Genomic DNA, 24,622 nt, shown 5'->3' with positions numbered 1-24,622 from the left:
TTGTGTGAATTTATGATTTATAATTACGAAATTAAGTTTCTAGTTAACTTTGTAATTAAAAATATGTAGTCCACTCAGTAACGTGTATTTTCCTATCTTATTTGAAAAAGATAAAATACGAAATAGAGAGAAAAAATTACGAAAATCCCTCTTTGATATCGAATTATATACTTGTTGTTTTTCTTGATCTTTATAAAAATCAACGATGCATAAACTAGCTCGAATTTTCCCTCTTTAGAATCAGGGAAACGACGTCCTAATGAGGCGCGTTTTACATTTCCTTTAAATATTTAATTCGAATTCGAAACTTCTTGTTTTTGATTTGTTCTTCTCTTTATTTATAAAGAATGTAAAACAAAATGTTAACTGACAAACTAACAGCCCAGTCAAGTAGCCACTCAAGAACAATATAACAATTTAGATATCCGAGATCGATTCTTTGCTTACAATTGCATTTAAATTGTGTAGAGTTACAGTAACTAAATGGTATTCCATGTTAATAATATTATATCGGAGCAAAATCTTCTATATTAAGTAATTATTTTACCTACTTAATCTAGTTATTATCTCATTACCAAGGTTACGGAAAGGCTGGGAATCTCGTCATCTCTTCGATTTAACGCTATATTAAGATTATTACCGTATAGCCATTTTCCAGGCGAATAAAAGTTTAACAGCATAATGTCAAATAGTATATAGTATGTATATAATAGAGAAATCAAGTTACAACTCCATCAAGAATTTTTATATTGGTTGTTTTAGAAACAATATAAAAATATCATTTTAAAATCATTATCGGTGTTAACTTTATTGTACTTTTGCACAATTTTTATTCATAAAATAGGTACAACTAAAGCAAAACGTGGACTTTGTTTTGACTTCCAAATAAATAGTTTTTATTTTAAATATCAATCTCGGTATGTAGTTTAATGTATGCATCGAACTTTTATAATGTACATAGAATGAAAAAAGTGCCCCTAAGTACTATAATCAGAAAATGTTAAATTTATAAGCAGTTTTTTTATAAAAAAAGGCTAAATGGTATTTAATAACAACCCAATTATATAATAAGATAAAAAAATTTCAACAAATCGCGACTATTTGTCGTTACGTTTGTAAAATCTTTCATATTGTAAATGACTTATTAGTATAACTAGCATCGCATGTGGTTGAAAATTGTTGCCATAATTCCACCAGTTCTTTGGTCCTATTTGTGGCTCATCATCTTACAGATTATATAAATTTGATTCACAAAATTCAGAATATAGTCGTATCACAATAGATATATTCAAACATCGGTATATTGATAATGAACTCATCTTTAACATTTAATTTCCAATCCAAAACTAAACATACATGATATATATCAAAATAATTTATCAAGTGTAAAATAACATATTTTTTTAATAAAATGATGTAGAATTAGTAAAATAAACAATTGCTTCAAAATCTTTTTCAAGTAGACATAGAGGGCAGTAGTAGAAAATTATATACGAATAATAGAGTTTTGCGAATAAAATAATAATAAAGCTACAAAATAAACAAAACGATCTTTAATATCTATCATATAACTTACCTTCTTCATGAAGGACATAACGTTTGTGGGCAGCATGGTGGCGGTATAACGTTCACTTCCAGTCACATAATCACCCCAAAATATAGAAAAAAAACTTTATCACTTCACTTAATCGGGAATTAATACGCTACCACTAAAACAGGACATTTTATTACACTTATTTTTGACACTTCACCATTCCGAAAACCTGAAACAAAGAGACATGTTAAAATTATTTACTTATGAATCATTCAATAAATCCTCATAAAGACACGCCTTGATTTGCTGAAATTAAATCTCTTACAATAGTCTCAGAAGACAGATATGTGCCGGTGAAACCGAGCGATCAATTTGTAAGGCGAGTCCCGGCCGTTCGGGCTGGGGTGCGGAGCGCGAATGAACAGAACCTACGCATTCAACAGGTCCTACTTTGTACAGTTCACGATATAATTTACTAACGAAAGCGGTATAAAGGTGAAATTATGCATATTACTTTTATTGTTGCTTGTTCTAACTTTGACCTAGAAGTGTGCCCTCCGGTATCCAGAATCACTAGTTTGATAAGACTAAAAATAATTTTTACGTCTACAAAACTCTTGTTACATGAATTTACTCCGAACAATTTTGCCATAAATCTAAATATTCTTTTTCCTTCATTTTTTCTGTACGTAATGTTGTGGTTCAAGATGTAGGACTGTTGTCATTTTCGTATCGCTATCATTCTCGATGTGAGAAATGATTTTATTTTAAAAATTTGTAAACTTAATTATTTTGTTCATTTTGTCATATTTTTTAGGGAATGAAATAAATTTTGAGGTAGGAATAAATCAAATTCACAATTGATGACAGTCAATGAAGTCAATCAAGAGAATCTTAGGTAGACGTATAAATTCATATTGATCTACTGTTCTTCCGTTCAATTCGTAGACCTCACCTTTAACCTATACAAAGCTTAAAAATTGTAAAATAGGGACGATCAGATACGGGTTGGTTGCTTAATAAAGATAGATTAAATGTACATTTTTATAACTGGTTCTTTTGTACGATAAGATATCAAATAGCATGTCGCAAAAAGCTTTCTGAATAGAAGTAGCTCGTACTTTGATCTCTTTATATTAATGTAAGATTTGATAGCTTCATATTGTGTATGTGAATGTAACGAAAAAATAAAACAAGCAAGGATTATACATTTTCAAATGATTTTTTATATCGTTTCATTTGATAGTAACTGTATTTTTTTAAATATTAAGTAAGGAGTAACACTTACAGCCTATAAATGCCTTACTGTTAGGCTGCTTGGGTTTGAAAAATTTTGGAGTTTACACCGTCTCGCGACTCCAATGCAAGTTGGTATTTACACATGTGGCAGAATTTAATTAATCTCTAAATGTGGTGGTTTTCTCACACTGTTTTTATTAACTGATGAGAATGAGTTGAATTATAATCACAAATATGAAATTCCCCTTTTACTTGGTCGCCTTTGTGTTTAAGATACACATGTTATACTTGGACATATAGGCTCTAAAACATGTTATAATCGAATTGTTCTGTAAACTGTACACGATGTAGTGTTAGGACGACTCTTAATTCAATAAACAGACCCTCAAATAGATTACGCTAAAGCCTTTGGGAATAAATAAGAACATAGTACCACGCGTTATTTCATTTTTATACGGTAATTCATCATAGTCTTTCGTTTTTTTTTGAGTAGAATTATTATTTTTGTAACAATATATATGGAAGTAAACATGTCGCTTGACATTTACTTGATACTCCCTCTTTATTATTTGGAGTCGCAGATATCTGATAAGAATTTAATGTAACTTGTCTTTGCTAGTAAAGCAGGTAGGTTTTTTTAATGTAGGTTAGTAATTTTTACACATAAATGAAATAAAATATAAATATAAAATAATGATGACATAAAAATAAAAGTTTGTTTGTATTCTTTGAATTGAAGTTCATCCGACTGAGTTGAACTTTTTTACTTTTATTGTTACTAGTATGGAGGTTTCTGGTATAGTACCATCAACAAGTTGCATCGTATATTTTGAATCGCAATATACTTGTGGAATAGACTTCAAAGTTTTTCCTGAAATGGCGAGGAGGCTGGAAGGCTTAACCTATGGTTTATTATTTATTTATTATGTTCAAACTTTATTATTAATTTATATTGATTAGTATTACATCCTCATTTTAAAAATACAAAACAAACTGAGACATAGAGCGGTATATTTGGATATAGTAGTTTTGAAAGTTCAATTTATGCGAACATATCATCTTGAGAAAGATCATACATCATCATATAAACCATATATCGTAGATACCCGTAGTGCTATTGAAAACATCTTTTGTACTTAAAAAACATAATCATAAAAATGTAGGTTACGCTATAATTGCTCACACTTTATAAAAGCGTTTGAATTGAATGAGTGCGAGCGCTGGGAATAGGTTTCCCGACATCTATTTACTCGCTTATACCGTGAAGGCCGTAAGCCGTTTCCACAAACATAGCGAATTGAAAAGTCTCCGAATAAATCGCTAGCTTTAGATATGTCAGCTAAACTTGCGCAGGTAAATTCGCTTCGACGAATATCTCGGTAAAGTGTGTCATCCGAATTGATTCGCGTTCCTGTCCGGGGTGGGAGATGGCATCGTTTAATCAATAGCCTATTTCACCAGTCGATGCCTACAAGCAACTCACTATGGCAACAGGCTAATTGCTATGCATAGCCATTTAAGGAATTTTATATTCGTTTCGATATTTCCGGCGTGGAGAGCTTCGAGTACTTTCGATCTGCTCACTGCTCTGAAAAATGTTAATAGAAATTTAGCTTTTTATATCTTGAAATAAATTAAATAAAAACAAAATAAAAAAATGTATGGGCTTTGAGCATCTTAAATTGAATAGTTTGTACACGTACAGTCACGAGTTTTGTACAAGATACTGTTTTCTAAAATAAATAGTATCTTCCTACCTCCTAATTATTATTGATTTAGCTTTTTATAAGGGACCGCAAACAGAAAGCAAATTAAAACATTTTTCCGAGACATTGAGCACGATATTAAATAGCGCGGGTAAGTCGATTACGAATGGTTATCTCGCGGCTGCTCGGCTGCGCGGGATTAGTGCGGGTAATTGGACCGGCGGGGTTCAGCAAACAGACTTTAATACCATCAAGTGGCCTTTTGTATCCCACTCTTGCATCCGCAATACAAAGAGTATCTTTATAATAAGTGTTATAGAATAAAATAATAATAAAAACATTTATTGCGACGATGCAACAGTATGTATAAAATAGGCCTATGTATGTACAATGTACAACATGTATCGTTATACATATGTGTTGAGGTATCCTAGAAACTTGTTGATAATATCTGGCCAACATGATCGGTTCATTATACGAGCTCCATGATATTCAATATGCAGAGCAATGCATTCTGAACATGAATGCGTATGATTTTGATTGAATATTTGCTCGTCATAGTTGTCTCTAAGCGACAATAAGGAATATCGTAACATTGAAAAAATATACGGTCTTCCCCGATATGTTACTTTTCTGTAAACAATTATAGTATGTTTTACTATATCTAATTTATAATACGTTTTATAATCACTTAAAATACACTCCTTGTAACGTAGAACTACTAACAGTTGTTTTTTGACATTTAATGTTTTTAATTTTATTACACAGTTTAGTTACGTAGGAAGAGAGTTACGTTTTTCGCTAATACAAGGCTCAGAAGGACTTTCGTTAAATGAACCCTGATCCCAAGGTGGGAGGATTAACTGGGATCTCTTGCCGTTGGCCTGGCGAAAGTGGAGGCGAATCGTCCTTACTAAGTGATCACTGGATGTATAGGTGGCACTTTCTAATTTAGGCTAACATAGGTAGTCGCTAAATGAGTAACTTTAGCAGGTAAAGGATGACTCCTTTTGCTGCTGCTCCCGCTCGTCACTAGTATTATGCGCTCGTGCACACAGTACGTTACACTTTTTTGCGCCTCGGCTCCATTCCCTGAAAGTGGAAATTGACAAAGACCTCTCATTGCGTAGTATGAAAAGGGCTATATATTATAGATTGGGGTATGCTGGCTTATGAGCTCATTCTGCAAGGCAGTAGAAAGCGAAGGGCAGAACCAAAATGTTTACACTAACAAGCTTAGCCAAATAAATTTATGTAGAAAAAGAATGCGCTATGCACACCATTTCAAGTAGTATAGTCAACGATACCTGAGAAAATTGAAGCAGACGGGTGCTCTCCATCCGGGTAAGCAGATGACGTGAAAATAGTAATGATACTAAGCAATACCGTCATTATATAATTGATGTTAACGGCATTACTTTGAGGCAACGTTACAGATATAGAAACTTTATTCTTCATAGAGGAGTTGTTCCCAAGTTCTTGTAATAATAGCTTACAGTGAGTATAAGGGATGTAATTAGAGAAGGAATATTTACAGTAATAATAATTTTATTTTGATACAGTAAAAGTAAATAAAAAAAACTTAAACTAAAACAAGGTCTGTAGAAAAAATATACATATGTGAAACAGTGAGAATAGTAAAGTATTAACTGATTTTAATGCAGGATACTATTGTAAATCTGTTTGTTGTTGTTGCTCTAATTAATCAATGTCATTTAATTGGTTAAAAAGAGTACCTAACTACGGCGTTTCTTGTCAGTTACTCTCAGTATGATCTGTCCACATGGTGGTAGCTTTATAGTTAATTTAATCTTATGAATAAATTCAAAAGCCTTCTTGAGTAAAACTTGAATGAATTGAATTTCAGATTTAATTTAAAGTAAAACAATAAGGTTCATGTTTATAAGATTTTATCGATAAACAGTAGTTTCTAGTACGCAGAAAGAACGGGAATACAAAGCTAAAGTTGACTGGGACGAAACTATAATGAATTCGCTCTTGACTACGAAACGTTAAAAATAATATGTAAATTGGTAGCCTTTACACGTTTCGTAATTTAAAATCCCGTTATTATTATTATTTGATCCTGCTTCTCAACAAAAGACTTCATCGTTTAGCTGTGAAGTATTTACCAACTGTTACTAATATAAATTAGCATTTTGTTTTTTGGTATGATGTAACTGTAACGGATTCTGTTTATACTCGATGGTAGAGCTTTGTACAAACCCGTTTGAGAAGGTACCACCCACTCATCATATATGCTACCACCAAACAACAATGTGTAGTATTGTTGTGTATCGGTTTAAAGGGTAGGACATATCATTTTAGTTAGGGGATGTTCGTTCTCATAATGAGTGTTTTATCTAAATCGATAAGTAAGATAAAAAACATATGAACTTATGCAAGGCTATGTATGCTTTATATTTCGTTAAAAAACCTTTGTGTTTATTCGAGCGCAGTCGCAGACCCAATAATTACTCGTTATTTTAAATTATTTATTTACTAAAATCAGATTTAGACTAAAAAATTAAGCTACAAATGAAAACAAGCTATTAATTAAGTCATCCAAGATCTAGGTTAGAGCACAAACTAACATCTCCAAGTTTTGTGACTTATAATTGAGTAAGTTAGTACGTTTCGACAATAAGTTCCAAGGTTTCGTACCTACACGGTATTAACGTTTGAATATTCTCCAAGAGAGATGCGTCGTCGACTTGTGAATATGAATTTGTGATGTTGTGTTGTGGTTTACTTATATACAATTAGGCAGAATGTCGTGTCCATTTATGACTAACTGTGATTTCAAAGGACAGAGCTACGTATTCACCCAAACATTAATATAAACTATTTAGGTAGGTGATGTGTGTGTTGTGAACAATTTCTATATACATATCTCCAGGTTGTTCTAAGAGTGGAATAAACATAGACATATGGTGGATTTGTCATTTGTTCTTTGCAAGGTGGGGGTGAACTGTTCAGCACCAATGTGAAATTCTAAAAAATCTTAAAATATTATAAAAAAAAAAAAATATTTTGTTTATATCCATTTGTACCAAGTTCACTATATCCTTAAAAATAAATACTAGTATATATTGATACTATAATAAGTATAAGTTGATATCTTCTGACCTATTCTCTCAGAAATCAATTAAGTCAATTATTATCTGCTATATAATAAAAATAAAATGATAATTATTACAAATGTCATAATTATAAATAATGCTTAATATATAATTTTTAATTGTGTACTAGGTTATTTTATGTATTTTTTTTTGATAACATGCAATTACCATTGTCCATATTACCTCAGCCATGGTAAAAAAAAGTGTAACTCTGCCCCAAAAAAAAATCGGACAACTGATTTAAAAAAAAAAAATGGTCTCTTAATTAATCTGATTCCTCTACCAGGAGTAGTAAAGTGTACATATGTATAATTTAAATTCCCTATTGATAACAATTGATTATCTTTATTATATTGACCGTAATATTTCACGGTTTGTTTTGAAGTAAGCCATAACAGAAGTCTTAGAAATTCCTATAACTAAGGAAAATCTTTCAGGTTCAACCCTTTTAGGTAATAATTTTTAAACGCTTTATTAATGTATTTTACTTTAAACGGGAACAATACTTAGAACTGAATAAATATTGATTTCCATGTTTGTAGGATCAAAAATGACGAACTTATAAAAATCTATACAATTGTCTGTGTAATATTAAAATAACCGCTTTATACTAAATGCATATGTATGTATAAACGGTACTTATACCAAAATAACATTTTTAAAATCTTTTGTCTGTCTGTATGTCTTACTGTCTATTTGTTCCGGCTAATCTTTGGAACGGCTTGACGATTTTGACGGGACTTTGACTGGCAGATAACTGATGCAATAAGGAGTAACTTAGGCTACTTTTATTTTAGAACTATCTGTGCACAGCCAGTTATATCATAAATATTTATCAATAACATCCAATCCATTCATAAATATTTATCCAAAAATTCCTTCCCGAATGAATGAATTATAAAAAATACTATAAATGCTGACTTTGACTCATACAATAGAAGCCTAAAACCAGGTTATCATATTTACAACATTGAAAAAAGGCGCTCTTATATAGAAACATTAATTGCCTATTTCCCCTGTAAGGTGATAAATTTCCAAAAATACTATTTTTTTTTTTATTTTAAAATAGGTGGACGTGCGAATGATGGCAGGCACCTTATACCATCCATAGACATTCGCTTTAAGAAATATAAACCATTCCCTACATGTTTAATGCGCCATCAACCTAACTAAGTTGTCATGTCCCTTGTGTCTGTAATTACACTGGCTTTCTCATCCTTCAAACCGGAACACAACAATACTAAGTTAGGCGGTAAATTATCTAATTAGATAGATGGTACCTATCAGAGATAATGTAATTTCGAATCTTGATATATATATTTTATCGTTTTCAGATACGATAATTTCGGATTTTCCGATTTTTTTGGATACTTACAAGGTAACAAATTATTTTATTTGTAGTCTTAAAACATTTAGGTAGCTCTTAGGTGACTACATAAGTAAGCAAAAAAAATTTATATTAAACAATGTTTTGCCGGATTGCAGATTTTTTTATTTCGGATTTTCGATGATTTCGGATTCGGTTACGAAGCTTCATAACAGCCTTGGTACCTATACAGATATGTCTACATAAAGTCCTATCACCAAGTAAAGCAACATTATAACAAATGTTTCTTACTTATAAGCAGCACCCTTATTCAAACTTCAATCAAAAATAACAAACTTACTTTAATCCCCAATTTTACCCTCTTAATTGGCTAATTTCCAAAAACGATGTAAAACTGTATTTTACTCATAAGCAGAAGCAGAAACACGGATTTCCATATTCTTAATTATATCAGAAATAGCAAACTTCTCAACAAACTTTCACCCGAATTTGAAAAAAATATCGGTGATTAAGTTAATTCTTACTTAGTAGGTGCTAGACTTTTTTCCAAAAGTAATTTCATTGCAATTAAACTTGGTTTATGCTGTGCTTTGCATGTCAGACAGTGATTTTAATATTTTATTACTTAGGTGGATATTATGGCAAACTCAATAATTTAATACTATAATATAGTAATGAACTATTGCATTGCGTTGGGCATAATTATATATTCTTATTCTTTTTAATAATAAAGTAGCTAGGAATACCCATTAATAAATGGGTATATAAATTCTAAATTACTTGCTACGGCCCGGCTTTTATCGAGGTATATGTTACTTATTTAAATTAAAGGATGATTGCTTTATCTTTTAAATATATAAAATTAATATTATTTGAATTTGGTAAAAAAAAAAGATTTTTTGTATACCATATTATTTTCTTGTTATTGAATATACATACATATATATGTACACTTTCCTTCAAAACTGGATTTAGAAAAGACACAGTTTACAAATCTTGTCTAATACAGACTAGTTACTTGATTTGATTTTACTTGTGTTAAACAAATGATTATCTTAAATAAACATATCTAACGAACATCAATTCTATTTTAAGCAATGAAATAAGATCTCAGAGAACCCTAAGGCATAAATTTAAGAAAAAAGTTTTAAAGACGCTATTACTACTGGGTATATTACACTGGGCAATGTTCTAAGGCAATAACTTAAGAGAAATTTCCATCGCATTTTTTTTATCGTATGAAAATCACTAATTCACTCCAGAATTTGACAGTTTTCCGTCCCTGGCGGGTATACTGCTTTCCAGAGTTTACCGCCGTCAGTAAAAACTGTCGCACTAAAATGGAGTTTGCGTAACCGCTCATAATGTAATTAGCAGTACGAATGTGATAAAAGTATTAAGCCGAGAAAGAAAATACTTTTTATAAGAATAATCCGATCAATTGGATATGGTTCGGAAAATGATTTTATATCAGTAATAGCAGTGATATAAATAAATTTAAAAGTAAATATTATCAGCTAAATTAATAATTTTAATATTTTCTTAAATATTAAAATTATTTTTAGCTGTTTCTGTGTGTATATGTTACTCCATATCCTGGCTGATTGTGAACCGATTTAATGATTCTTTCTTATATTTAATAAAAACATTCACATTTAAATTTGAAATTAAAAAAGCACACCAATAGATGGAAATCTAGGTGATTTGTCATCTGTTATCTATAAGTGGTGCTGTTTCACTTGAGTAGCGCACATAAGTGGCCTATCCATTATATTTAATAATTACAATAAAATATAGATAAACACTTAATATAAGTATCGTCAATGTGCTGCTAAACGTGGGATCTGAGATGTTATGTCTCTCGTGCCCTCACCTAATTGTAATGGCCTACTAAATATTAAAAGCAAAACCATAATGAGTATTCTCTTATAATAAATGGTAGATGGACTACCCAGACTAACACTCGCTAAACTCTGGCATTGGTAGATAATAAGGATAACAAATAAATTATTGATATTAAAATATTTACTAAACCCACGTTTCTGTTATTTTAAAGGCGATGCCGGTAAAGCAAGAAAAAAAGCATAATATGATAAATACGCGTAGGTATGTTTCTAGGTATGATGTTAGCATATCTATAAATTTATATTATAAAATTTTAGTTAAGGTGTAGGTAATTTTCGAAGGAACAATATTTATTTTTTAATGTAATATAATTTAATTGAATGACAAAATAACCATTAAACCAAAAACGTTGGTACCGTCTTAAAACATGACATGACATGACCTATCATGTAAAAAAACGTTTTACATGATTGGTTATTTATTACATTCTTTCTGTTTAATATTGGATCTAGGAAGTTCATCAATAGCATATAAATAGGTGTAACAGTTCATTATAATTGCGTTGTTGCTTCATTAAAAAATAATATAATGTATTTAATTTATCTTTCAATATATAACATTAATATTATTAAATATGGGATAATATTCAGCACTCATCTTTCGCATAACAACTAGTGTCAAAGCCGATTTTCATTGCATTCTTTTAATATGAAATTTAAATTGAGCGCAAAGTTATGACAACTTATTTGTTTAACATATCTTACACATACAAACACATGTTTGAAACATAGGTTAAGGAAATAAATAAACATAATAATGCAACATATTTTATTATTACCATTCTTATCAAACTTCATCACATAAGGGACCATAATCCTAAGAATGTTACATTATTTGAACAGTAACTTATTAATTGCTGTAAACCAGGCAAGGTAAGAAATCCAATTACTGGCTTACAAAAATTGGCAGCATTCTAATTAAAATTTACATAAGAATTACTAATATTCATATCACAATATTAAATTAGTGACAGTGTAAAAAGGAAATAACCAAGAAATTAAACAAAATTTGTGCTCTTAAGGGTAGAAAGTTCTACGGATGATAATATAAACTGAAATTATTTTCTTACTTATACTATTACACAATTCATTTCCAAAATTAACATCAACATTCATTAGACAATTAAGATTATTATAATTTTTTGAATGATTAAGGGTATAATAAGATTAATTAATTCGTATGAGAACAAAAAAAAAACAACGGGAAAAGTAAAGGATAGAAGGATGAATATTGAATAATATTTGATTTCACAATCTGTTTAAATGAGTCAAATGGATTTTATATTCCGTTAATATCTGATGAGTTGTAGTTGGAGCTGGGTTGACATTATAAAACCGTTTTAGCTTCACTCACACTAGCACATTATATTTTGTTTAAACAGTGATTCAGAAAACTTATTAAAAATTAAGAATTTGTTTGGCACTTTCATGCTTTTATTTTATCATTATTTTTGGTTTAACTAATGTTAATTTTTATAATTGTTACCACAATACATATATTATATAGTGAAGCTAACCTAGTAAAATCACACCCAACGCATATATACTTCACATAGTCACTGTACCTCCTCATAGTTATAAAAGTATCGCTTTTTAAAATTTTATACTATACAATGAACTAAAATTTTTAGTCTAAACATTATGTACCAATATGCTGTAAATTGTAATTGAAAAGAATCTATCACCTTTATTGATATTTTCCTAAGTGTAACTTATTATATGAATATACAATAATAGGTTACCATTATTTAAATTTGACCATACATTTGAGATACCATTATGTCAATGTCTTTTTTGTTTCCTTTTAGCAACAACCAGGACGAATCACACAAACATTTTAAGCACTTGTCAAACATACATGGATACATTCACCACTCCGCATCACCATTAGCTTTTTGAAAAACATAATCTTTACCAGATAAATTCATTATCCCATCTTTGAGATAGAATTTCCATTTATTGCGACTACGAGTTATCTTGTCATATTGGCATACAACAACATTCTCAGTATCGAACATATCACCGGGTTCTTCATCCGAAACATCATCACCAGAATTTAATGGCTCCTCTTCTGCACCTCCACTCTCATCTCTTTCCTCTTCTTCCTCTTCAGCTCTCTCCTCTGCTGACTCCTCGTCTTCATCATCATCTCCACCACCATCTTCAGAACCATCACCAACATTTGAGCCATCATCATCAGATGAATCTAACGCACCATCCAATGAGAATGGAGCAGCACCGCTCCTGCCACCTCCACCACCATCAAATTCATTCTGTTGGCCAGCTAATGCTGAATTGATATGTTGTTGTAAGAGAGTGGCAGCCAGAGGCTGCGGCAAACTTATTGTTGCATTAATAATAGGACCTGTAAGGACTTGGTGTAGTTTATTTCCATTAAGAGCAGATGCTGGAATTTGTATGGTAAAGGAACGTGGTTGTGATCCAGGTACACCTGGTTGAGCTGGTAATGTTAATTGCACTGGAACTTTATTGTTTGGATCAAGAACATGGTGAGGATGAGCACCAGGTATATTAGACGATGGTGCCCCACCATGTTCAACTCCAGAATGTTGGCTTGAACTTTGAGATGCCATATCCGGAGCTCTTTTTGGTATAACATTACTGCCATTGGCTTTCTGGAAGTTTTGTAGTGCCGGTGGTGGCGGCATTACGGGTGCTTCGGGTTGCGGAGGGTCCATAGCTCCACTGGCCGTTAACTTTGTCTTCCATAACTGTTTTAACTCTTGCAAAACCTGTTCATCCACACCGTCATCAAGAAAGCAATCCCGCACACCAGCTATCACATCGTCCACCACTGTGTTGTAAAGTTTCAATACGGATAATTGACTCATCGTCATTTTGATAATTTTTAGGTATACTGTATTTCTTTAAGGTTACATGTATCACTATATCGAAAATGATTGTAAAGTATGTACTTGAAAATGGTAATTCACGTAAAAAGTGCGCATCGACTTTTGTATTCACATCTCATCTCAATGTCAACCCGTAATAATCGAAATTATATACATAGTCATTATGGTGAAACAGCAGTATTTGCGTATATTAAAATCGACAATCACAAATGGTTAATACCAAGAAAACCAAAGGTATTTCATTAAAACTTCAACATATCCAAATAATTTCACGAAAAACACTGGAAATTAATTTTGACAATTGACGACTAAAACATAACCTACAAACAAAATGCAGAATATTAATGCCAGATTACAAAAAATTGTCTATGGACGCGCTAGAATCTCAATATCGGAATATCTGAAGTTCGGCGCATGCGCGATAACAGCGCCGCCCTTTCTCTCATCGCTGAGGCCCCGCCCGGTTATATGATCGACGCTGGTTGATGTTTAATTTTAAAATAAATATTTGGTAGACACTTTTGTAGGTACCAAGTACAGGCAATTTTTTTTTATATAAACATGTGATAACATATCATTTAAGAACCTGACTGACGCATTACTCGTGCGGTTGCTTGTAAATAATTATTATTACTCAGTATTTCAATTCATAATATATTTTTTAAATAATACTTAACATATATTGTACTGAAAAACCAAGTAATAATATTAAAATTAAAATAATGTATTCTTCTATAATTTACTAACTCATACTAGTAGCGCTCCAAGCGGTTATAATAGGAAAGACTTTTTCGTATTATGTATAATTTGAATCAAATAGGACTAACCTTTTGCGGCTTATTACTTTTAAGTATGAGTGCGAGGATGTGCGTATAACTAAATCTCAACGTCAATTTAATATAATAAAACCGATTGGTTATTCCTATTGACAAGCCGAAGTCATTTTTGTGCATTATAGTGCAATGTCAATTTATGTCTAATGAATATCCTAGGATTATTTGAGTTACATGTTAAATTATTAATTGCTTTATATAAATAAATCTCGAGAAAGTTCGATCGACATCAAAAATAAGGTAAAGTACTACGACTCTATTAAACGAATCTTTCTCACTTCTTATATATAAGTAGTCATGTATTGTATTATATGTAAATCTTACAAAATAAAGGAAATTGTCTATATCTGACTAATAGCTAATATTGATTTTATAAATAATCACTTGCTTGGTAATGACGGAAATTATTGAGAGGAAAAAGACATGTATCGAAAAAAACATAAGTATCCAGCTCGGCCAATTAAAACAGTCTGCTTGCTTTCAGCTTCAGGAAATTAAGGTCCCTTTCTAAAAACATAACTTTTTATATCTGATTTGAACCAACTAGGTATTCAAAATCAGAAAGTCTGAAATCTATGTAAATTCTGCTAAAATTAACTTTTGCATTCTTCTCAGTTCGTAGTAGAAAAGTAGACAATGTTGGCAATGTTTTATGTAGTTCGAAGAAGTTAAGATAACCTCTTCCTACCGCTAACATTACCTTACGGTACTAAGTTTCAAAGTATTAAACTCCCTATATACTTTTTGATGTAAAAGCAAGGTAACTTCGTAAAACACAGCGAGTAGCCAGGGGCTTGAGCTATTTGTGTGCGATCGATACGTCCAAGAATGTCATTTCATTACTTGCTCACCTGAACTATCACTCATGTGATTATTCTAGCCGCATTACCCACAAATCTGTACGTCGCGTACGTGCCATTAAGCGCATATTACTGTATAGGTTAGCGTAATTGAATTTACCTGATTTTAAACCAATTTAAAACAATTGATCGTGAAGTGGATATCGTTTATAAATTAGATGTATTATATTGGATAGAACTTGTAGAAAACTAAATGAACCATATGAACCGCATTGACATAGAATAAAATATACACGTTATTTTAAAGAAAAGGGGTGTACCTAATGAAATGTCCAGATTGATTATATTAGGCTCCGAATACTTATCCAGACATATTTGCTCTGCTTTACTATGTTGATAACATTGAATGTATTGTAATTTTATAATATATATGATTATATTGTTATATTTTTTAATTGCTATATTTTTAATTTTAAGAGCCACAAATACAAATAAAATGCTTTACACATTATATTGAAAAAGATGAGTAATTTGAATTTTGTTATGTAAAAAACATCTAACCACGTCAGCCATGTTCAATTTAATGAGCATTTTAGGAAGCATCAAAGCGAACATTACAAACTGAAATACGTCATGTTAAATGTAGAGTTGAGTACACAGTTGTTTTCCATAACAAAGGATCGTTTAGCGTGAGTCTGTTTCTGTTGTGCCAAAACATTTTTATATTCGCGGTTTAACATGGTATAAAATACAAAAGGTAGCAAGGTCTTATTGCGAATATGTAATGTATAGAGTTTATCACTGTTTAGATTGAAAGAAAATTTAATTAAATTATATTTTAAAGTGGAAAAAATAAAAAAATATGCATTGTAAATGGAATAGCTTTTTTTAATTTTAGAGCTGACTACACATATTTTTTTATATTTGTGAAACATAACATTTATTAACAAACATTTAAAACGGAAACATTTTTACAACTTCAGAACGAATCTGTTTTTAGTTCCTATTAACGTTGCTCGGAAACAAAAAAAAATCGTTTCATATGCGTTATTCCCATAGGTAAGCACTCGCAAAATAAAATTGAGCAACGATTCGAAACATGTCGTTAACTTTGAAATTTTAAAATGTTGTTCTTGAAGGCCTGATATTTTTAATGCATTTGTGGATAAAGAATATAGATTTTACAGGTTATGGGTTTCCAAGTTAATTTTAATTTCAATTATCAACATTTTAATTTTTTCTTCTTTTCATCTTTTATTTTGTTATATGTACCGTGTATTAGTGTGTAGCGTATATACCTACATATGCTTTCAAGCACTCTTAAATCGTACTGGAAAATACCAGAATTATATTAAATGTAAAGTTACCATGGGGTTGGAATGTATCTTTTACTGAGAAGTTCCGCCAACTAATAAAAAACAATGACAATTTTACTAACGTATATTACAAATATATATATATCCTGCCTGAAAATCAACAAGTGCTAATTTCATGCTTTTTTTATCATCTATATTATGTTGTTGAGTTTTTAACAAACATTTTGAAAATATTAATTGGCAAATCTAATGATATGTGCGGCATTTTATTATAGAAAAGAATACCTTCCAACAGGAAAGATTTATTGACTTTGTGGAGTCGGTAACTTGGCCTTATAAGCTTATATATTTTTCTCGTTTTTACACAATAATGATCACTGATTCTATCAAAGAGACTAAGCGTATGCTAGTATTATAAATGCGAAAGTAACTCTGTTTATTACACTCTTCACGCTTAAACCGCCGAAACGATTCAGATTAAATTTAATTTGGGGATAGTTTGAGTCCTGAAGAACAAAAAAAGGTAGCCAATGCCTCAGGCTACTTTTTTAATTCCCCTTCGAGGTGGTAAAATTTGTGTTGTTATATAAATTTCAGCTAGTGTTTTTGAAACTAAATATTTTATGATGCAACTGTAAATATTCCTACTTCTTCTAGTTAAAACATGCTGAAGGGAGTCTCAAGCTCCAACATTATAAATAGACCGAACAGCACTCTTTTATAAAATGAAAACGTATTCAATATCTGTAGCGTTACTCTAAGACATAAGACATATCTTTTCACTTTTGACGTAAACGAATCAGTATCGTGATCTGATTTGAGATGAATCTGCTTCTGTGATTTTTACCTCATCTTTCGACTCCGGCCGGCCCGACGAGCTCAAGGTAAAAACAACAAAGTTATAGAAAAATAAATACAAATGAACAAATTATGATTTTGAAATTCTTAGGAGAATAAAAGATATTCACATTAGCCATATTTAATAATATTTTTAAAGCATATGTATTTGTATAATTCAAAATGACTGGAGCCTAGCCTAGTAGCGATAACTTTTTATTAAAATCTATATTTACGTATAATACACAATGTTATATACATAATATATCTTACTCGATAAACCAAATTAAGCAAAAAAGTGTATATTTTGTAACGAATAAAAGAACAATAGTTTCATCGACTTGATTCGAGTTTGACCACACGCACTAATAAGCGATAAATAACAAGATAATGTTATCGGTTTTTGCAAACTGGCCATTATTGCCAACTGTGCCTGGAATACGATAACAGCGTACAATAACGTAGCTCCCAGCTTTGATTAGGAGCGTAGGTGGAGGCATCACATGACGAAAATGTGGATGATTATATTTTACATTATACCCTTTTTTATTAAGCAATAAGGAGATATTATGTAATTTGGTGTTAAAGAACTTGTGATTGTTTTCGGACGTAAATGAAACATAATATGACATGCTTAAGCAATTATAATATACAGTAGATAATCGAAATGTGGGTACTTTGGGACAAGATCAAACAAAAACAACACCTTTTCACATAAAACCAGTATAGTCAATTAAAATTAGACATACATATTAAAATATACTAATAACATACCTAAAAAAAAGTCAAGTGATATTTTTAAATTATTATTTTGAAACCGTCTTAACGCTTTAACGCCAACGTTTTATCATAATTAGGCGTTGAATAAACTACGTCATGGTTCGGATAATTGAGGGTTCGGTTAATCGAGGTTCTACTGTATTTAAAAAAGTCTGCTTTTGTGGTCTACAAACAAACATACTGGATGGCAATTACAGATATAGTTTAAAACCAAAGTCCTATAAAATTTCCACTTATATATCCATCATAATTATTTTTTGTCATATTATGTGAAGTTTTATAAAAATATGTATTAGTAGATTTATAAATAGTACATATTTGAACAAAGCTTTTTATACCATCAATGTACTAGATCTACATAATATAAGTTCTTTTGAGAGTTAAAATTCTCAATATGTAGTTGAGTATATATTACATATCGAGTCAATATTATGGTAATAGTAACACAGGATATACATTTATCTAAAGCATAGTTCGAATAAATTACCTCTCAACATGACAACCTTCAATGAGCCCAAGATAGCGGCTAAATGTAGCAGAAACTTCTATCATCCATTCGGTTTGTATGACGCAAGGATGTATAAGTTTCCAACTTTATAAAGCGACACTGGGTTTGTACAACTTTATGCTTAAATTGTTGAAAGTCTAGGCAAAGGACTTAAATAATTTATTTATATCATTTTAAAGTTTGTGAGTTAAGTTATTGAGCAGAATGTCACTTTATACTTTTACTTATAAGATATTCAGAAATTGTTTATCTTTAGTATGGAAAGAAAAATGTTTAATTTCACGCTTCATTTGTTTTGAAAAGAAATTTATCAATGATTTATGTTTTTATTGTGTTGCGTAGGAAAACAATAAGACGTAAGTAGTAGTAGGTAGTTAGATACCTCTTAATCCCAAAGAGCTGATTCTACTACTGAAAGTAAGTTGTCGATTCATTTCGAAAACATTAACATTTTTGTTCGATATAAAAAAAAAAATCCCCGAAGTAATAAAAAAATTAACGATCATAAATATTTGTTTAATATTCAAAGAAACATTATTTTCACAGTGGCGTTATTAATAATTTTATTTTCTCTTACAATTAGTTTATAAATTTTTGTTCGTAGATACAGTAATAGAACTTTGTAAAAGATAATTGTAGATTTCGACTGTTATATAGTAAGCACTGTCTATTATAATATAGAGTGAGAGTGAATATTCCGGAGAGGAAACTTCGGAAACAAAGCACCTATTTGAAATAAATCACTTTAAAATGAAAATATATATATATTTATAATTTTATGTCTAATTTATATACATAAAAAATAGCTAAATGCATGATTATGAATATACGCAAGAATGCAACTGGGTAGATATCATTCACTCATTACACAATCTACCGCTAAACAACAACAGTATTGTTGCGTTCCGATTCGAAGGATGAGTAAGCCAGTTTTGCTACAGGGACAAGTTGTGCCCCTTTTTTTTATAATTCTCAAGATTAGAAGCGCACTGCCAATCTAAGGAAAAGTTAAAATTTCTTACAATGCCAACGTCTTTGGGTAGTGGTGACATACAACCATAACGAGCGTAACCTTCTTACAAATAATAACATATTATGATATACTTCTGCATAAAGTTGCCATTTTTTTATTTAAAACACTGTTCCTTGGTATCAGCACTCTGCAACTTTATAGTTAGGTATACGAGTATGCTGGTAGCAAGTCTAGCGTTAACGCAAACGGAGTCGCAAAATGATTTTTATTGACAATACTTTTGTATTTTTAAAGTATACTGTTTTAGTTCCAGCGCTAACTCCGTATACTATATTTAAGATAATAATTCGTTTTGCTAACAGAAGGAATAATAGTCGAATTGACGTTTATCATTACTTTATTGAAACCTTGAGATTTTATAAAACAAAAGGTAGAAGATGGAGCGCTCAGAACATTAGGTAGTAAAGCAACAAAAGCTAATATGACATCGATTTGTTAATACATCATATGTAGTAATTAAAATTGCTGTCATTTTAATTATAGCATCTTGATGTATAGACGCGTCATTTCGTTCTACCGGGAAATTGCATTCGCTTTTAATTTTTTATTCGCTTTCGTAGCTTCATTATAATGTTCAGCGCGCTCCGCCTTTTGTTTTATGTATAGTCTGTGTTTGTTATTTTCGTAGCCCTTTGATCCGCGAGTTTCAAGCTAATGGTAACGGTCAACAACTACAAAATAACGAAAAATTTGGCGTTTCAAAAATCATAACATAGTCAACAGATTAATAAAAGGAAACACGTAGATTGGTAGGAGGGAGAGCCGCATCTGGTGGGATTATTGCTTGACAGATCCTGTTTAATTAACTTGTAACATACTTGTAACCCTCCGACAGCCCACTTGTCATCCCTAATCCTTTCGATACACGCGTAATAAGGCGCCTTCGAGACAAATAATAACATATTAATTAATACATGACATCGTTTAAATTGGCTCTGCTTTGACTACGTATTTCAAATTATAAGATACTTAAAATTTAACAATTCGTTAATAATACAATGATTTATGGTTTATTAGGTTACAGATTATAAAACTGAAAGGAATTTAATAATAATGAATTAAAGTATACATGGTGTTATGATTATTTATTTGTAATTTATTTAAAAACTACTATAATTTCATTCTTGTCAGCATTTTGTTCAACGTTTCTACAACGGATGCTCTTTATAATATCAATACAGTATGAAACAGTAACCGGTTAACAAATATTTTTAAAGCGAGCGTATTCTATTTTGATAGTGGGCGAGGGCGCTGCCAATCAATATTTTATATGCATAAACGCAACAGATATACATAAGCGTCGAGTTGATATTTCACGTTTAATTTGATGTTGGAATCTATTCGAGTTACGTTATTATTATTGGTTATACGACTAGTTGTACATAAAATTCAATATAATAATAATAATTATTATTAATTAAATTTTCAGAGTTTTGTTTGGAAAATATTTGCATAATATGATCTCCTATTTATTAACATAAGTATTTGCTAAAGCAAATGTAAACAACTGTAAATAGTCAAACGCCTTTAAAGTTTTAAAAATGTACGAGCTCTCGCTCAAACATAGAGTATAAATTTTTACATAATGCAACGATAAATTAAGATTTTCATCCTACAGTGAAATCGCTATTTATGTTGGAAGTTTAGTTGGGTTGAAATTTCACCATAACACAGTAGAAATAGTATGTTATACCTCGAATATCTGTATGTTACTGATATTCGAGGTATAAGATAAATATATTGTTTACTTCATTTCTATAAATTCCAAAGGAAGGCTATATGAATATTACAGTGGATCAAAAATTGAGATATAAATGATAACATTTTAAAAATTATAATCAAATGATTTATTATTATTTTACTAATGTTCATTAAAAGATCAAAAATTCGATTTATATAGTAAATCAAAATAACAAATAAAATTAAGATACATGTTCTGTCGTTTTTCAGTAATTTTATTGCAAACAATTTCTAGGTGCTAATAGGTATTGGACAGGCTTATTTAATCATACAACATTAAAATTATGATAATTATTAAAACCGATGATGACGACATTTTACTTTTTTGACCATTATGACTTTTAGATGTCAACAAATAGAAAATTCTAAATTCTAAATTTCTTGTCGCGCTCAATTAATTACTTAATTTACAGTGAAACAACCGCAACAAAACTTATTATTTGTATTAAAGACCTTCCTAATTTCCCTTATAATTTATCAAATAAAGGATGGATGGATGAATTTGACATGTGTTTTTGAAAAAGTAATAAAAGAGGGTAACTTCAAATTTATGATGTGGGTAAAATGGGCAAAAGTTGTACTTTTATCCCTAACAAAGAACACCGGGGAAGGAAGAAGTCACTTGCGTAATGGGCTAATTTATATGTTGAGTAAAACAGAGCGTCACTGGTGAGACACATCGTAACATCACGCTACGGTCACGATTTTGTCTCGTCATGAACTGGGGAGTTTCCCTTGTAATTTACGACCCGGGGTTGGTGTCATTGATGCCCGGAAATTATTCTTTTCGCGTTGCTCAGTTCACTTTAATATCGAGAGAAATCCTATTTATTCGCCATTTTATTTTACACCAGAGAACCGCCCATCGCTTTGTCTGCATACACCTTTTGTTTTTTGCACTCCGTATAATGGCGCGAGATATTTAAGTGTGCATTTGTCGTCTTGGAAATGATAAAACGATTAGTATTTCTACAACGTTTTGTCTTGTTATTTCTATCATTATAAAAACAAATGATTTCCTTTATTGCTATTAGCTGGAACTGAAAATATTGGCTTTGATGCAAATTTTCTTTTACATGAAACGAACGCTAAGAAAAAAAAAATGATATGGGTGCGATTTAGTCGGCCCAAACTATTAGCTCTCCATTTGACACACTTAAGAGATTAAAGAGTTACTGCAAATAGTTGGTTAAATTAAGTTCATGGTACGTACATTTAGAAAAATAAAATTCAAGATTAAAAATTATTTATATAAACACAACGATATGCTCGTCTTATTAACAATTTTATTATTATAAATGATAGATCATTGATGGAGAAAATTTGGGCCAAATATCTTATAACTTTGATTTATTTTTATGCCTTTAATTTATCAAGTATTCAAAATGTAATAACGCAAAGGCACTAATACAGAAATCAGTTACAAAACTTAGAATTATATTCTAGACATCACAAAACGTGTAAAATAATCAAAATTCGAGCTCCTAAAAATGAAAAAGGGGTGAATTTAATATATTTTTCATAATTATATAATTGTACGATTCACACACAGCGCCCAAAAACATGACAGTTAAAGATTACAAAAGATTTTATATTGGTATCATAACATGAAATCATTAATTATTTAGTTCATGTAAGGAAGACTCAAATAGGGATATAAATCAGATTAAGATTTAGCCAGCTTAAACGAACCCTGCTAAGAATTTCGATCGATAGGCGGGGTTTTATATCTATTTTGTAGACTAATTGGGTCATATTAAGGATCAGCTTAGCGTAACAGAAAAAAAGGTTGCTTTTTTCAGTCTCTGATACCGATAAACACTTTAAATGTATTTTAAGTATTATGTGGTGAACTTGTAATACATTGAATCATTCTTTTGAATTACATTAGCGTGTAATAAATATGCCAAAGATGTAGAGGATTTTCAATTTTTAATTTGATTTTAAATTCTTCGGTGCGATTAGAAAAACTATTTATTTGTATTGCTTATATGCCCTTAATTATTTCCAATTTTTAAGGTGAAAAGAAGATAGAATGCAAATTTCTTTGCAAGGCTAAGCAAACACTGCCCTGCCTGTAAGGACATTACCATACGCAAGGAGTTAATTCATAAAAACCTTTGTTATGTGATAAACCAAAAAGATTCACTAATCTAACTATACAAAAAAGGCAACAAGTAACATATTCTCCTGCCATTTTATCTGTACTCCGAGTTTCCATAAGTTTTATTAGTTTAACTTGCCAAAGTGAGTCATTCGTCATGCAGAACTATTTGATCAGTTTGGATTTATACTTCTCGGGGGCATAACAATTTAAAATTAGTTCGCAACAACTATCGTAAACATATAAATGATGAAAATATACTAGTTGCTTAGGTAAATTGTAGAATAATATCATGTGACCTTGCCTACGTGTCTTAAAATATACAAGTGCAATATATTAATATTCCTCTGGAAAGCAAAGGTCATGGCTTAGTCCATAAATAAATAAAATTTCGAGCTTTTTTCAATGAATTTCTATAGCACTTGTGAATGGGAGGAACCACTGATGTTAAGATGAGAATGTTACCATTTAATATGACGTCTACAGTAGAATATAACATAAGAAACAATAGTCGAATAAATATACTTAGTTCGTTACACTTTGTAACAAGTTAATCAAAAAGCTACAAATACACCTGAACAAAGACCGAGAGAACCAATTCTACAAACAAATTGTCACTATATCGCAATCGAATCGAAACGTAATCGTAGCCATTTAGCCGTTTTCCTATTCTAATAACACCACGATTCCGTTGCGGTTCGGTTGAAGTTGGAACGGAATATAACTGGAAACGTATCGTAACGGTTATATATTAGTAGAATTGGCTTCCAGTTACGATTCAGTTGAGGTTTATTTTTTGTGAGGAATCGAAGTTGGATCGGGATTGTATCGTAACAAATTTATAACAAATTAGTAAAAGCTTCACAGAAGATTTTTTTTAGATGCCTGTAAATTCCACAATGCTATAATAATAATTATTATTGCAGTATTGAAGTTATCATTATGTGTGAGTCTATGTGTAATCAC

At 30.8% G+C, this 24,622-nt stretch overlaps 2 protein-coding genes across 2 annotated transcripts in view; both read right to left on the bottom strand.

The window, feature by feature from the left end:
• LOC125069302 (regulating synaptic membrane exocytosis protein 1) overlaps positions 1-24,622 on the bottom strand; it is a 119,708-nt gene that overhangs the window by 45,220 nt on the left and 49,866 nt on the right. Inside the window, exon 3 of the mRNA XM_047678744.1 lies at positions 1,577-1,763. Within this exon, the coding sequence (XP_047534700.1) occupies positions 1,577-1,612 (36 nt within the window). The 5' untranslated portion in view covers positions 1,613-1,763. The remainder of the gene's footprint in view (positions 1-1,576; positions 1,764-24,622) is intronic.
• On the bottom strand, positions 11,588-14,036 carry LOC125069301 (transcription initiation factor IIA subunit 1). Its single transcript, XM_047678743.1, has one exon. It carries the CDS (start codon positions 13,688-13,690, stop codon positions 12,701-12,703), a length of 990 nt encoding a protein of 329 aa, XP_047534699.1. The 5' UTR covers positions 13,691-14,036; the 3' UTR covers positions 11,588-12,700.

The sequence above is a fragment of the Vanessa atalanta genome, chromosome 15 (genome assembly GCF_905147765.1).
Source record: "Vanessa atalanta chromosome 15, ilVanAtal1.2, whole genome shotgun sequence".
NCBI lineage: Eukaryota > Metazoa > Arthropoda > Insecta > Lepidoptera > Nymphalidae > Vanessa > Vanessa atalanta.
The sequence above is the reverse complement of the archived record's forward strand: the minus strand, read 5'-3'. Positions and strand labels throughout refer to the sequence as shown.